Here is a 14563-nt window from a genome sequence, read left to right on the forward strand (position 1 = left end):
CTTGAATCAGTTGGGAAACTGATGCAGAATGTGATTTCTCATCTGATGTGTTTGTATGCTTTATGGACGAATAAGGTTGTCAGCTTTCTAATTCCAGAAAACCAAGCTTACTTGCCCCACCCACTGTCCCACCCATTGCTCACCCCTTCCTTACATCCTCATCCCATTTACTCCACCTCCCTCAGCCACTTGCTATCCCTCACCCTTGTTCATGTGCTCATTTTCACTGCAAGATCCAAACAGGTATATTTATTGCTTGGGCAGATGTATTAAGTTAGGTTTTATGTGTTACAGGACACTAGAGATGACAGCAAAATATTCAAAAAGGGTAATTTAGAAAATAAAATTTCACACGGGTTTTCATGGTTAGTTACTTTCCCTTTTCTCTTTTTTTATAACCAGCTCTGTGTTTTTTTGTACATTAAAAGTTGTTGTAATTTTATGTGTGAAATTAGGACCACACATCACAGTGGCAATGGGTCCATTAAAGGCCCAATCCGGAAGCCCAAATACAAATCCATAGAGCACAATCACTGAAATGCACCTGTCTAGATCCCTATTTAATTAAATCTGTACAAAGCTCCCACATCTACATGCTGGTACACACAAGTATTCATATGTACACATCTAGCATGTACTAACACTTAATTTTAGGTACTTGTTGGATATACATATAGAAAGAAACCTTAACATAGCTAGATAAAGGTGGCAAGAAATGTCTGATACATTGGCTCTTCTGCTATTACTAGTCAACAACATTCACTGTTTAAGAAATAAATAATTTCTTTTAGAGTTTAAAAAATTACTTTGAAATGAATACACCCATTTTTGGGGGGCACAAGCCAGCAAAAGGAATAAAAATCAGAGTTAGGCAGCAAATTTTATTCATACAGAGGTACATGTTAGTGGCAATGCATGCACCTTCTCACACAAAGTCTCTTACATACATACAATGCATGCATGCCTACAAAGAGACACTTTTTCGTACACTTCTCCTGTGGCTGCCTAAATCATCCTGCAAGGAAGAGGATGGGCTGGAAGGAAATGATGGGGGAGAGAGAATGGAGCATGAAAGAAGCCAAGGATGCAAGCAGGATGGGGGTAAAAGCTTATCGGATAGTTAACTAGTCCCTCGACTAATCACTTTCCCCCCTTACTGCCTCTACCAGCAGCAGATAGCAGCAGCAGTCAGGGAATAGGAGCCGGTGCTGGGAGGAGCAGGCTTAAAAACCGATACCCCCCAGCACCATCTCCATGGTGGGGCAGGGGCGTCCGGGGGTAGTGGGGACTAGGTGCAGCTGGAAATCAGCTGATTCCTAGCTCAGGCCCAGTACCAGATGCTGTAGCTTTGCTTTTTAAATGTATTAAGAGCCTGCTGGCTGTGGGGACCAGAAGCGATCTGGGAAGGCTGATTCCGGGTTCCCCCCACTGCACATCGGCCTTTTAAATGTATTAAGAGCCAACAGGTTCTTAATACATTTAATAGGCAGAGCCACAGCGGGATTAGCATAACTTTCCAAACAGGAGTATTTTTTCACCTGAATGAAAAATTTGGTTAGCACATACAGAAATCAAATTGATGTCTACCTTTACTAAAATAAAAGCGACGAGGAGTCCTGTGGCACCTTATAGACTAACTGAAGTGTAGGAGCATAAGCTTTCGTGGGCAAAGACCCACTTCGTCAGATGCATGCATGACTCCTCATCGCTTTTGCAGATTCAGACTAACACGGCTACCCCTCTAATACTTTACTAAAATATTTCTTGATTACAGTGAATACTAAAACTCAACCCTCTTAGAGCTGTCCTTGGTAGCTAAGTAAGACAATTGTGGTGTCACTCAGTATAGTTAGTTAGCTTTGGTTTTTGGTGTTAACAACTGCTGTATTTTAGAGTCAAATGCCAACAGCCTTTTCTTATCTAATGCATTTACTCATGTCAATATTAATACTGCCTATAACATATTTTTTCTTACAAAAGGGCAGTGAATATATGGATTTTTCTTGTATTCAATTGGTAATGAATTGCAAAAATATTAGCATGAACACCAGAAAGTTTCACATCAGATAATTGTTGATATTCAGTTTACATTAAATAATAGGTTTGTTTACAAGTTCGTAGATCTTAATTCTAGAGGGTCATGTTCATTTAGCTTCTGTTACTACATAACATAGCTGACAGAATTCCACCAAGTGACTTCTATTCCAAGCCTATAACATATGATTGAACTGCAGCATATCTTTTAGAGAGACAGCTAGACTTTGTTTAATTTAAATATTGATTGATATATGTGTGTGCATGCGTGTATACTACACAACATTTTGTTGGGAACCATGTGTGGTTTCTACCACATATTCCAGTCTTAACTATTCCCCCTTTTTATTTCTTTACACATCCTTTTATTAAATAACACCTTCTCACTGCCCCAAACATAGATATTTGGTGTAGGAGTTGGTCTTGTTGAGAAAGGAAATTTGGTAAGGAGATCCGGCCAATACAGTAATAAAAGGCGATAATGGCATTCTATGGGAACAAAGTTAAGGTTCTGGTGAATGGTAGGTGTAGTATTATTACTGTGTGTGCCCATGGATAGAGGAAAAGAGGATACATGCTGTTAGGTGACAACTACTCATTCCTTTGCTTTCGTGGATTTGAGTCAGAGGTGTGTGTGTGTGTGTGTGTGTGTAGCAGTGCTAACTGCTTCACAACAGTTCTTTGCAATACTTGACAGATTGGTTAAGTGTTTAGATTTGTAGGAATGCAAAAGTGCAGCAGCATGAACCCAGCGTGCATGAATGTTTTCTCCACCATGACAGAAAATTGTAGCTTTTGGTGAAGATTTTATGTGGGCCTGTCCTCGTCAATGAATCATCCGTCAAAATTTGTGTGAGTCTAGTCTCCACTAACAAGGTTTATTTACATAGTACACAAGCTTTCAATTATAATATGAATACTGCCTAAATATGATACTAAATGCATTAAAGCCCATTTTACATCAGAACTAGTCAGTATCTGCTCTATGTCAACTTCTATATAAACAGATCAAATAGTTCTTTCCTAAATATAGGAATTTTGATGGACTCATGGATGCTGATTCCATTAAAAGGTTGTTTACACAGTGATAGCTGAAGTACTTTTTTCTATTGGAACTATTGTTTTAGATGCTAAAAATGTACAGTTCTTTGTCCAAACTCATTTTATTGTTATATTTTCAAACAAGGATAATAAAATAGCTGTAAACAGCAAATTTAAGAGGATTTTTTTAATAACAGAATGGCACACAAGATAAGAAATTAGATTTATTTGAGATGGCTTCCCTGTACAAGTACCTCCAAGTCTTCTAGTTTTCTTCTTGTTGTGAAGTCTTTGTTCCACAGTTGTTTTGGTGTTTGTTTTGAAATGCTAAATGATCTGTTCATCATACTCTTGCTCATTTCTGGAAGCAAAATGATCAAAGAGAAGGTTATTAGTTTTTTAATTAATGCAAGCTTAAAGAATGATCACTGTGCTTCAAAGTTGGAAGTGCTTACAGTCATACACAATCTCAGTGCAATGAAAATATTCAGCAAGACATCACCTAGCTATTTGTGATGAAAATTGAAACACTTTGGCAATAAGATTAGGCTCTAGTTCCTGTAGTTAAGTGTTGAGCTATGATTGAGCTTTTTTTAAACTTCTCTTCACTTTATTTTTAATAAAGAGATGTGCGGAACTATCCACAACGGGAACGTAGCTTGTCAAGGATAAAGTGCAGCATTCAATTTCCAATTTCCTTCTTCCTCAAAGTGTAGTGTCATTTTTGCTTTACAGTAAATTTGTATTCTTCATGGTTGGACTCATCAACTTCGCTTCCCCTGTCCCTTTTTTGTTTTGTTTTGTTTTGTTCCTCCTCAAAGTAATCAAACTGAGACTGTAAGCTTGTGGCAAACTCTTCCAGGAAATTGGCTCTGCACCCAACCCAGACTTGACTTTTAAAGCTTTCTGCTAGTTTTGCCAAATATTTCAAGTATCACAGCCTTCATGATATTTATAATGCAATTCCAGTTGGCATGTTCTTTTGTATAACAGTTGTTCTTCACTTTGAGTTTCATGGTTTTCCTTGACATTGTCCGTTCCATTTTTCCAACAGTATTGAATGCCCTTATAGTCCACTACAGTTGTTTTACAAGGTTCAGTATGGGTAAGGCTACACTGAAGCACTATTTTGGGATACTTCTGGTATCCCGAAGTAGCAAATTACATATCTTGACAGCACATTCATTATTTCAAAATAGCTATGGAAATAACAGACTCATTATGCCAATATCCCTGTAATTCTCATTCCAGGAGGAGTAAGGGACATTTTGGAATAGTGGTTTATTTTAAATAAAATATTTCAAAATACATTCAAAATAAGCTACACAATTTGCGTAGCTCAAATTGTGTAGCTTATTTTGAACTATGGCTGCAGCGTAGATGCACCCTATGGCAGCATCTCATGTCTGACAGGGATTTTTAGAACTGGGAGAATTTCTTTTCCAGTCTAGGTAAGATTGTTACACAGAAACTGCCATTGCCTGCGTGATGACACCCTCTCCCCCCAAAAAAAAGTTTCTGAAGAAATCTAAGAAGATTTATGGTAAGAATTGTGCATGTCACATGCACAGCCAGTGGGGTTAATCGTTTGATATCTGCTTGAAGACCTTCATAGTTTGCAGACATGTTACTAGAATTATTTTATGACTGACCACTGCTGTTTGTTTCCATAAAAAGTTTGCAGTCTGGAAAAGTGACTTTCTTGTGTGGTTTTCAGTTGGTGTAAACGTGGAGAAATACTCACCATGTAAGCAATACTGTAAAATGACAGGTAACTGATCAGCATGAGCAATACCAGAACCTGAATCTACTATCAAAGAAGGGTATTTTGCCTGTTTGACTTAACTTACAATGAATTGCAAAGCCATCCATCAAATTAGCTCAGTGAAGTCATCTCAGATGATGGTTTTCAACACATAGGATGGGTGACTTTTCCCTTTGTTTTCATAGCATTTGACATGCTCACTTAGAAATGGGTCAAATTCAGCAAAGACTTCAAGAATACCTACATAATTTCCATTCAGAGGTCAACTGATAACTTCCTCCTTTTCTTTAAATTCTAGCCTGTATTTAGTGAGAAGCTCAACAGTTGTCGCAATGTGTCTTAAAACTTCCTTCCAGAAAACAATTTACATTAGTAGCAGCTATGTCCATCTCCCTGTCCATGTATTGTTACCTTGTGACTGTAGTAGTCATGCAGCCATGGCATTGCACTGGTCCATCCTGTTTGCTTGAGAACAAGTCTTCTGCTTTTTTTTTTTTAATCCAAAATGTCCGGCAACATGAATGTGCTAAGGCTGTTAGGTGGTTTTAAAAGCCTTTGCGGGCAAAACAGTACTGCGTTTGTAGACTTAGAATACAATAATCAACCAATGCTTATAATAATATTTGGTAGATTTCATTGAAAAAGAAGAGGTGGGGAATACTTTTTTTTTTATATTTGTACTTTCACTTGGAAGCTATAAATTTGTCATGGCAAATCTGAAAATTGAACAGACCTTGGTTAATACACAGGATTAAAAAAAACCACCTCGTCTATTATTGAAGAAGGCTGTATATTATACTATGCTAATAACAAAAATATCCTCTTTGCCACTACTAATTTCTCTGTCTTCTATACAGAGAGGTGATAAGAAAAGTGGTTCATCTCTTTAATCATCATTTTTGTCCTGCAACTCAGGAACAAATGCCTTTTCTTTTGCCTTCTTTGAAGGAAACAAATTCATATCCATATCTTCACTTTGGTTCTCTTTTTTTAAAGGGTTGGTCAGTATCTTTGGAAGATGATTCTGAAGCAGTACCACCAGAAAAATAGTTGAGTCTCTTGTTTATAATTTTCTCTTCATAATTCAGTGTTCCCTTTTGCTGCTGTACTTGGAAATTGTCAACCAGACATCTCATAGAAGAATACTAAACAAGTACTGTGCATTGCTGTCATCAGCAGGTGGCAATTATTGCTGCTAATTAGCACCCTCATCACCAGCAACTTAACATCTGAAAAAAATTAAATATGAACTTTGAAAGCTTAGGAAACTGGGACAAAATTAGTATCAGCAGGGGGAATTAATGATTTTTTTCTCTTCTTTTTTAGTGTTAGCACTAATAGGATCAAAATCTCCCCTGTATTTAGGGTATATTTCAATAATCAGAGGTCCCCCAGGAAACCAGATGCCTGGGTCTGCAGGCAAGTCGGGTCTCAAGATATTCTGTTTCTCACCTATAGTTTTCTTCATAATATTTTCCATAGCTCCATTTCTTTGGTTTTCTTTCCATACCTTCTAGATACAGATTCATCTAGTAACTATTGTACATTAAAGGTAATCCGTCATTATAACTTATTTTCTGAAACTCATTCTGTTAATGCAGATCCCCTTCACAACATTAACCCTTCATATTATTAGAATGGAAGGATTGTCTAGTGGCAAAAGTATGCATGAGGATGTACGAGATCTGGCTCTACCACAAATCTCCTACTCAACCTTGAGTGAGTCACGTAATCTCTTTGGTTTGAGTGTCCCATCAGTAACACTGAGATTTACTTTCTCTGACTTTTTTTTCTGTTCTAATTAGACAGTATCTACACTCAGTTTACAATCGTATTGCATGCTTGTGCAATGGCTAATATTTGAGCCTCCAACATTAGCTGAGGGTTTTAAGTGCTACTCCACTTACAAAAATGATATTAAATTAACTCAGCAGTCAGATGAGTGAGGAGTAAGTCCTTTTTCTTTCTTACTTTTCTGAATATAGACTATCAGTTGGAGAAGTGTTGTAAAGAAGGTGGAAAGAGAAAGCAATTTGAGAAAAATAATGAACTGACATTACTTTTACTTACTGATAATCATCATGAGACTGCAATAGTGAATCCCAGTCACAGAAAACAGGTCATGGGTAAAATGATGGCTGTTTGTAATAGGTATTGCTGAGGAGTTCAATAGGAAGAGATAATATTTCTGCTGAATCAGTGTCTCTTAGGAGAACGACGTTCTAAGGATATATATAGAGCGATTAAATAGTTGAAAGGTATTTGGAATACTTTCAAATACACACTCTAGTTTCTAAAAGGCTGTTACTTTGTGTAAGAAATAAAACTTTTCAAGTTTAAAAATACATTATTCATCACGCTCTAAAACATTTTACTTTAAAGTGGATGAGTTCATTTGCACCTGTAGTGTAGGTAGTCTGGCATTTCCCCACTCAAGAATAAAATAAACAATTTATTATGCTTACAAAACTGACAAGAAGAGGCTTGTACTTCAGCTCCTAATTTTGAACCAAGTACTATACATAAAAATGGTTTATAGCTTTGGAATTATTTTTACCTCCTAGTTGGTATTATCTGTTTCTATATTTTTACTGCTTTTAGAAATTTTCTAGCATGTAAATTACTTCATCTTATGATGGTTATGCTATGTTGCTGTTCCCTTTGCAATTAAACAGTGTAATATTATTTTCAATGTTGATTTATTTTTCCTAGTAACCTGGGGTTCAAGAGTGAGTGCTCTGTGTATGGAGGACGGGTATGCACTGCACAGGAGTTCTTCAGCAAAGATACTCTGACATAATGGTTTCTATGATACAAACTTAATTAAATGACAGCTAACACAAACATCAGTAAACCTTAGAAAATGTAATCTGTACCGCAAGCAAAAGACAGTAAGAGTTTCATCTAGGGGAATTGGGTGGTCAGAGTCATAGGAAAAGGAGGTGTAACAAAAAAAGATTTTGGATGGATTTGAATGGATGTCTAGAGATGCCAGAGTTGAAGTGTCACTGCAGATGAAGTGTGGACAAAAATTTTAGTTGTAGGGAAAAAGAAGGAAAGATTTACTGTGGAAACCATAAAGGAACAACTAACTGAAATTGGTGACATCCTGTATATAGTCCTCTTACTAAAGGTGCCTCTGGCTTTTTCTGGGAGGATTCTGTGTACTGCAACCTAGCCCTAGAGACTACAACTCCCATGAGCCCTTGAGGAAACCAGGAAGGGAAGGCTTGTCCGGGCATGTGGCGAGATGGTCTCAGAGTCTGGGATTCTTCATTTTTGGGACAGAGGAGCCAAGCTGCTGTGGAGGAGCCTTATCCAGTCCAGGAGCTGTTATGTTGCAGCTACAGCCTGGGTCTTAGAGCCTTTGGGACTTGGATCTAGCAGGCTGCTCCTCCTGATTGCCCTAGAGGGGAGAGACACTGGCTGTGCCTGTGGCTCAGAAGGACTACACAACAACCAGCACACAGGAGGAGGCTGTAAGTAAATGAGCTCTTTGGGAAAGTGCTGCCTGGGACAGACCTCAGAGATTTAGACTAACTCTGGGTCCAAAGAGAGGCAGAGTGTCCAGCATAGGGAACAAGAACTGCTGGCATTTGATGGAGCCTGCTCCAGTGGCAGAGGGAGTTTGCAGCTGGCTGCATAGCATGGACTAACATATATACAACCTACAGAGAACCTCCACTGCTGCTGCAGATCTTCAAACATGCCCATGCAAGCAAGTGTCTGGGACTCTGAGTCCAGAGGAGTGTACACTCTGGGGTGGAATAAATGCTGGCAGCGCAAATGCCAGCTAGATAAGTTCCTATTACTTCTGTGTATTTTGTTAATTGATTTTATTCACTGTTAATCTGTTAAATCCAGTTTCTTTAAGTTGTTAAGTAAAGGTGTATTCATTTTAATATAATCAATTAGATGTATATTATTTATAATTGTTCTCATGGAGTTAGATCCAGATTATTGCTGGAATTATTTTATTCCTGGAGGCTCCTAAGGCACACGATTAAGTCTGTACGGGGCTAGCCAGGTGGAGACACTGACATTGTATATTTTTTATGAGCAAGGGGGTGGATAGGGAATCCCCAATTAAACAACATTTCCACCGGGGTACTCATATCTCCTTTTATGTTAAAACCATCAGGTTCCCAGGCACAACTGTGAATGTGATCTGTTCCCGAGTAACCCGAGGAGGAAAAAGGGGGTTACATGTACAAGGGACAAGAAGAGAGGAAAGAACTGAACATAACATGGACTATTTAGGTTACACGGTGGATAATGAAGTTATTGACAGAGATGGTGAAGTTGAGGAAAAAGGAAGAATTTGGGAAAAGGATCATAAACAATAACTTCAGCTAGTTTAAATTTGACGTCATAGACCCTTCCTGAGTTTAGCTTTTGCCACAAGCTTAAATTGAACTTCAGATTTGCCTCTGTTTTTGTGGATATTTTATACTGTAGAGAAGGAGAGATGGGTCTAAAGACAGATGACCACACATACAGCTGACTCACATGTAGTTGTTCAAAGCTCCTGGCCCTTTGATTCAGATCAGCAAAGGAATGACAGGTTAAGACATGTGAACTCATATAAGTGCAAAGAAAAAAGAGAAGAAGTGAAAGAACACAAACATTAGAGAATGATACTAAGAATAGGAAAAAGTAGAAGAGAAGAGCCACCAATGCAGAAGCTAAAGGAGGTATCAAGAAAATCAGGGGACAATATAGTAAAAAAACAAAGCAGTCAGAGTACACAAAATATAGGATTAAACAGTGTAAAGGAAACGTATAGGACAAGCAAAGTATAATGCAAAAGAAAACTTTTTGCCATTGTAAAATAGGTAAGTCTGATTGGTGTGTATATATATATATATATATATATACATATATATATATATAAACTTGAAAATAAGAAACATTATTTTGTCTTTAATATGTTTAGTGTATATTGTATTATATATACACTAAACATATTAACGACAAAATAATGTTTCTTATTTTCAAGTTTCCAGGATATATTATGTTTTGACAGATATCATATTAAAACATCCAAATTTTAATGCACTGTTTTATTTTCCTTAATTGTGCTTACAGAGGAAAAATAGAAAGATTTGTTGAAGATTACTGTCATGTTTGTATGATTTGTACGTATTCAATTCAACAGGAAAATTAAAATGTCCATAAAATAAATAAATAAATAAATAAATAAATAAATAAATAAAAATCTGAAGGGATATTAAAGATAAAATAGAATGGATTAAAATGCATGTTCTCCAGGATTTTCTGAACTAGTCAATATTATAAAATCTGCGTATATATCTTTTCATGAGCTGTGACATCACAATGTGTTCTTCAGATTAGTTTTAATGTTCAAGTAAATTCTTTAATTAAATTCAGCTCTCTTTTATTTAAAGCTGTCTTTTGGGGAGATATTGCCTTAGATGATGAAGACTTAAAAATCTTTCAAATTGACAGGACAATCGACCTTACACAGCATTCAAATGAAAGACTTGGACATAACACAGGTATGATAATAACGGTGTGACTTTTATATTTTAAATTATTCATTCATTCATTTGTTTAACCATAACAAATTTGCTTTCTAAGAGGCAATGAAAAGTCATGGCATTTTGATTTTATTCCCAGTATTTCTAGTGAAAATTCTTTCCTGGAACATATAGAGTTTAGTATTCAGATGAGGCCAATTCATGGTCTGGCTTACACGCAGCACAGGAGAGTAAGGAGTTTCAAGGCTCCATTCAAAGTATCAGGACAGGTTCTAGAATGAGTGAAATCTTAGCTCTTCCCCTTTACATGCCTCCTGGCACAGCTGTGCCGATCTGCTGGGGGAATGTGTACTGATGTGAAACTGAAAGAGAGATTTTCCTCAGGGAATCACAGTCTCCCTCTTAGGCTGCTCCAGGAGATACACTGCCATATATTGTTTCTATTTAATGGAATACTCCAGGAATTTGTCAAAATACCTTGGGGCCTGATTACTCATTACATTCTTTATTTGTTTCAATCAACATTGAAACAACGATAAACGACAGCAAAACTGGTCTTAGAGATAGCTGTATAAATATTTACTAGACAAGTGTGAGTGTATATCTGTATCTACTATGATTAAAGTATTTGTGTATGTATGTATATATAATTCGGAAGTACCAGAAGCTGCAATCAGTTTTAGCTCTCTGTCGTGTTAAAGCACCATACATGAACACAGAAAATCTAAAAAAACTTAAACAATGACTGGTCCTGTAGCACCTTAGAGACTAACAAAAAAAATGTAGATGGTATCATGACCTTTTGAGAGCACAACCCACTGCTTCAGACGAAACTGAGTTCCTTCTGCATAGCTGTAGGTCCCAGTCATGTAGACCTCTCCAGTAGTGTTTGGGGTCATTTGTGGAAAATGGGATTTAAAGGAAAAGTGACATATGAGGAGTGCAGAAGAAACATGCAAACATAATATTTTGAAATACATTTACTTTTTAAACTATATGTGTAAATTTCACTAGTCCCCATCTGACCCTCAATATTTGCCAACATTAATTTGGCGATTTGTTTATAGATGTTGCAGCAGAAGTGTCTCTTGAGGAGTGATTTGAAGTAAAGAGCCAATTCAGATTAAGATAGCCATTCTGATCATTAATTTTTCTTATCATTATGTTAAAATATTTTTCAGTGATTTACTTTTCTTTGTAACTAGGTAAAATAATTAGAATAAGTGTATATTATCCTAGCATTTTCTTTTATTTTCTTCTTAAGCCAGCTAGGCATGATCATCTTTGATCTTTCTAGATCAAGATTGGATTGAAAAATTCACTGACTCTTATTATCATGTTCTCAAACAAATCATTTTAATTGACTTTGAAGTATTTCAGGTCCTGGTTTTTCTGACAAAATGTAGAGAGCAAGGTCATAATTTCCCTTTAAAGTAGATTTAGACTGAGTGATTTATTTGACCTGCAGTCTTTTGTTTTAATATCTCTTATGAATTCTTTGAAAATGACAAATATATTTTTTGGTGATTGTTGGATAGATACAAGATATTTTTAAGCTGTTTCTTATCATATTTAATGTTTTATTTAATTTTCTTCTCTTCCCTGTGTTAGGGTGTATTCATTATCCCAATCAAGTAAAAGTATTCTTATTTTCAGAGGCAGATTGTGGTACCATGTTAAGGACCAGATTCTGGCCACTATAATCCTCAGACAGTCCCTATGGGAGATTATAGGAATAGTAGAAACAGAACTGAGCCCTAAAGTCCTGATTCAACTTCTGGTACAATTAGCAGGAGCTGGACTGGGTCCAAAGTGATCATTTCATGACTTGTTCTGTTGTTTTGGCAGATTTGGAGTATTTAGCTTGAAAAGTATTGGTCTCATTGTACTTTATAAAAACATGATTTTTCTAAATTCAGAATATACCATAATGACAAACACTTAAAAAGTAGCAAACACTTAAAATGTGTGCTTAACTGCCATCAGCCACAATATCTTTATATATTTATTGAATAGATTACAAGTTTTGTTGATAAATATAGTAGTGTTGACATATTATACTTAGATTTCTGTAAGGCATTTGATTTTATACTGCATTACATTTTGATTAAAAACTAGACTTATATAAAATTAATTTGGCACACATTAAATAGATATAAAAACTGGTTGACAGGATTTGAAATAAAACCACAATTGGAGAATTGTCATAATCTTGATATTTTTCTGGGGGTGTCCTGCAAGGGTTGGTTCTTTCCCTTATGCTATTTAACATTTTTCTCAATGACCTGGAAGAAAATATAAAGTCATCATTGATAAAGTTTACAGACAACAAAGAACTAGGGGAGTGATAAGTAATGAAGTGGCTGGGTCATTTATTTAGAGCAATTTAGATTACTGGGTAAACCTGTGTGAAAGCAAACAATACACATTTTAATACAGTTAAATATAAACATACATCCTGGAATAAAGAATGGAGGCCATACATAAAAGATGGGCAACTCTATCCCAGGATTCAGTGACTCTAAAGAAGATTTTGGCCATTATGTTGGATTATCAGATGTCCCAATGTGATGCTGTGGCCAAAAGAGGTAATGCAATCCCGGGATGCATAACCAGGGAAGTATCAAATAAGAATGACCTGTGCTGTACTCGGAGTACAAGGGTTTAAGAAGAAGAAGAAGAAGAAGATTTTACCTCTGTATGTAACCTGGTGTGACCGCTGCTGAAATAATGTGCTAACATCCACAATTCAAAACAGATGTTGATAAATAGTAGCAGTTTTAGAGAAGAGCCACCAGAATGATTAAAGCATTAGAAAACATGCCTTTATAATGATGGTCAAGGAATTCAATCTACTTAATTTAGCAAAGAGAAGGTTAAAGGATTACTTCATTAGTCTATAAGTACTTACTTGGGGAATAAATATTTAATAATGGGCTCTTCAATCTAGCAGAGAAAGACATAAGAGAAACATAACCCAGTGGGCTGGAAGTTAAAGACAGACAAATTCAGACTGGAAATAAGGTCTGAATTTTTAACGATGAGCCTAATTAACAATTGGATCAATTTACCAAGGACAATGGTAGCTTCTCCATTATTGACATTTTTAAAATCAAGATGGGATTTTTGTCTAAAAGTTCTGTCCTGGGAATTATTTTGAGGAAAATCCATGGCCTATGCCAGGGTTGGCCACATATGGTATATGTGCCATAATTGGCATGCAAGATAACTTTGAATGGCACTCAAGGAGCCTGTGCTGCTGTTGGAGCCTCACGGGTGGCGCGTAGTCATGAGAATGCAGCACCAGGTCCGAAGGGCAGGCAGGGAGGTGAAGAAAGCAAATTCACTCCCCCACACAGGCTGCAGAGCTACATGGTAAGGAGCATGCTCCCCCCCACCATAGATAAGTCCCGCCCATCACTGGGCATCCGCCTCAGTTGCTCCTCCAGGGCAGGCTGCAGATTGGGCTGTGCAGAGCCTGGCTGGGCAGGATGGGTTCTCATGGTACGTGGCACCCTCTCCGTTCCACAGCAGCAGGTTAGGCAGTGCTGCTCCTGTTGGTGGTGGGAGGAGGTGGCGCTGGGGCTGAGGACCCTGTACATGCAGGATGCAGGTGGGGGTTCAGGGACCTTCGAGGCTTTGCACCCATGGGGACTTGGTCTGGGGGCATGTAGATCTGTAAATACAAGTGAATAAGTTAAATCTTGGCACACCATTTCTGAAAGGTTGCCAACTCCTCGCCTATGCAATACATGAGGTCAGACTAAATGATCACAGTGTCCCCTTCTGATTATGGGACCTATGAGGTTATGAAAAGCATATGTCAACGTTCAATGCATGTTTAAATCCTTAGCTGATTCACAACCTTTTTGTAGATCTTTTTGTTCCTCTACCATATAGAGTGAGATGACCCAGTAGCTGGAAAAAGGAAGTATAAATGGTTATAAATGTTAAAGTAATCTGTTGAAAGTAAAATTTCTGAACTCAAACTAAAATCTTTGAAATTAGACTGTTTCTTCTTTAAAAATGTTGCTATTGCTTACCAATGTGATTTTAAAAAAACCTTAAAAAAGCCTTTTATAGAGATATTTAGATTACTAGGAAAGAGACCGAAATCCAGGACCTTTATGGTGGCATTCTCAGAAATGCTTCCGGTTCCACGCGCAGGGCCAGGTAGGAAGGCAGAGCTTCAGAGTCTCAATGCGTGGATGAGACAATAGTG

The 14563-nt window shown here is 37.1% G+C and overlaps 1 protein-coding gene across 6 annotated transcripts in view; it reads left to right on the forward strand.

Moving 5' to 3' along the window:
- TLL1 (tolloid like 1) overlaps positions 1-14563 on the forward strand; it is a 397022-nt gene that overhangs the window by 265314 nt on the left and 117145 nt on the right. For 4 of the 6 annotated variants that reach the window (XM_075930164.1, XM_075930162.1, XM_075930163.1 and 1 more), the window contains one exon: positions 10249-10359. In XM_075930164.1, coding sequence (XP_075786279.1) covers positions 10249-10359 — 111 coding nt within the window. Of the gene's footprint in view, positions 1-7552; positions 8320-10248; positions 10360-14563 lie in introns of all 6 variants that reach the window. The other 2 variants (XM_075930165.1, XM_075930161.1) reach the window with 1 other exon arrangement.

Source organism: Pelodiscus sinensis, chromosome 5 (genome assembly GCF_049634645.1).
Source record: "Pelodiscus sinensis isolate JC-2024 chromosome 5, ASM4963464v1, whole genome shotgun sequence".
Lineage (NCBI taxonomy): Eukaryota > Metazoa > Chordata > Testudines > Trionychidae > Pelodiscus > Pelodiscus sinensis.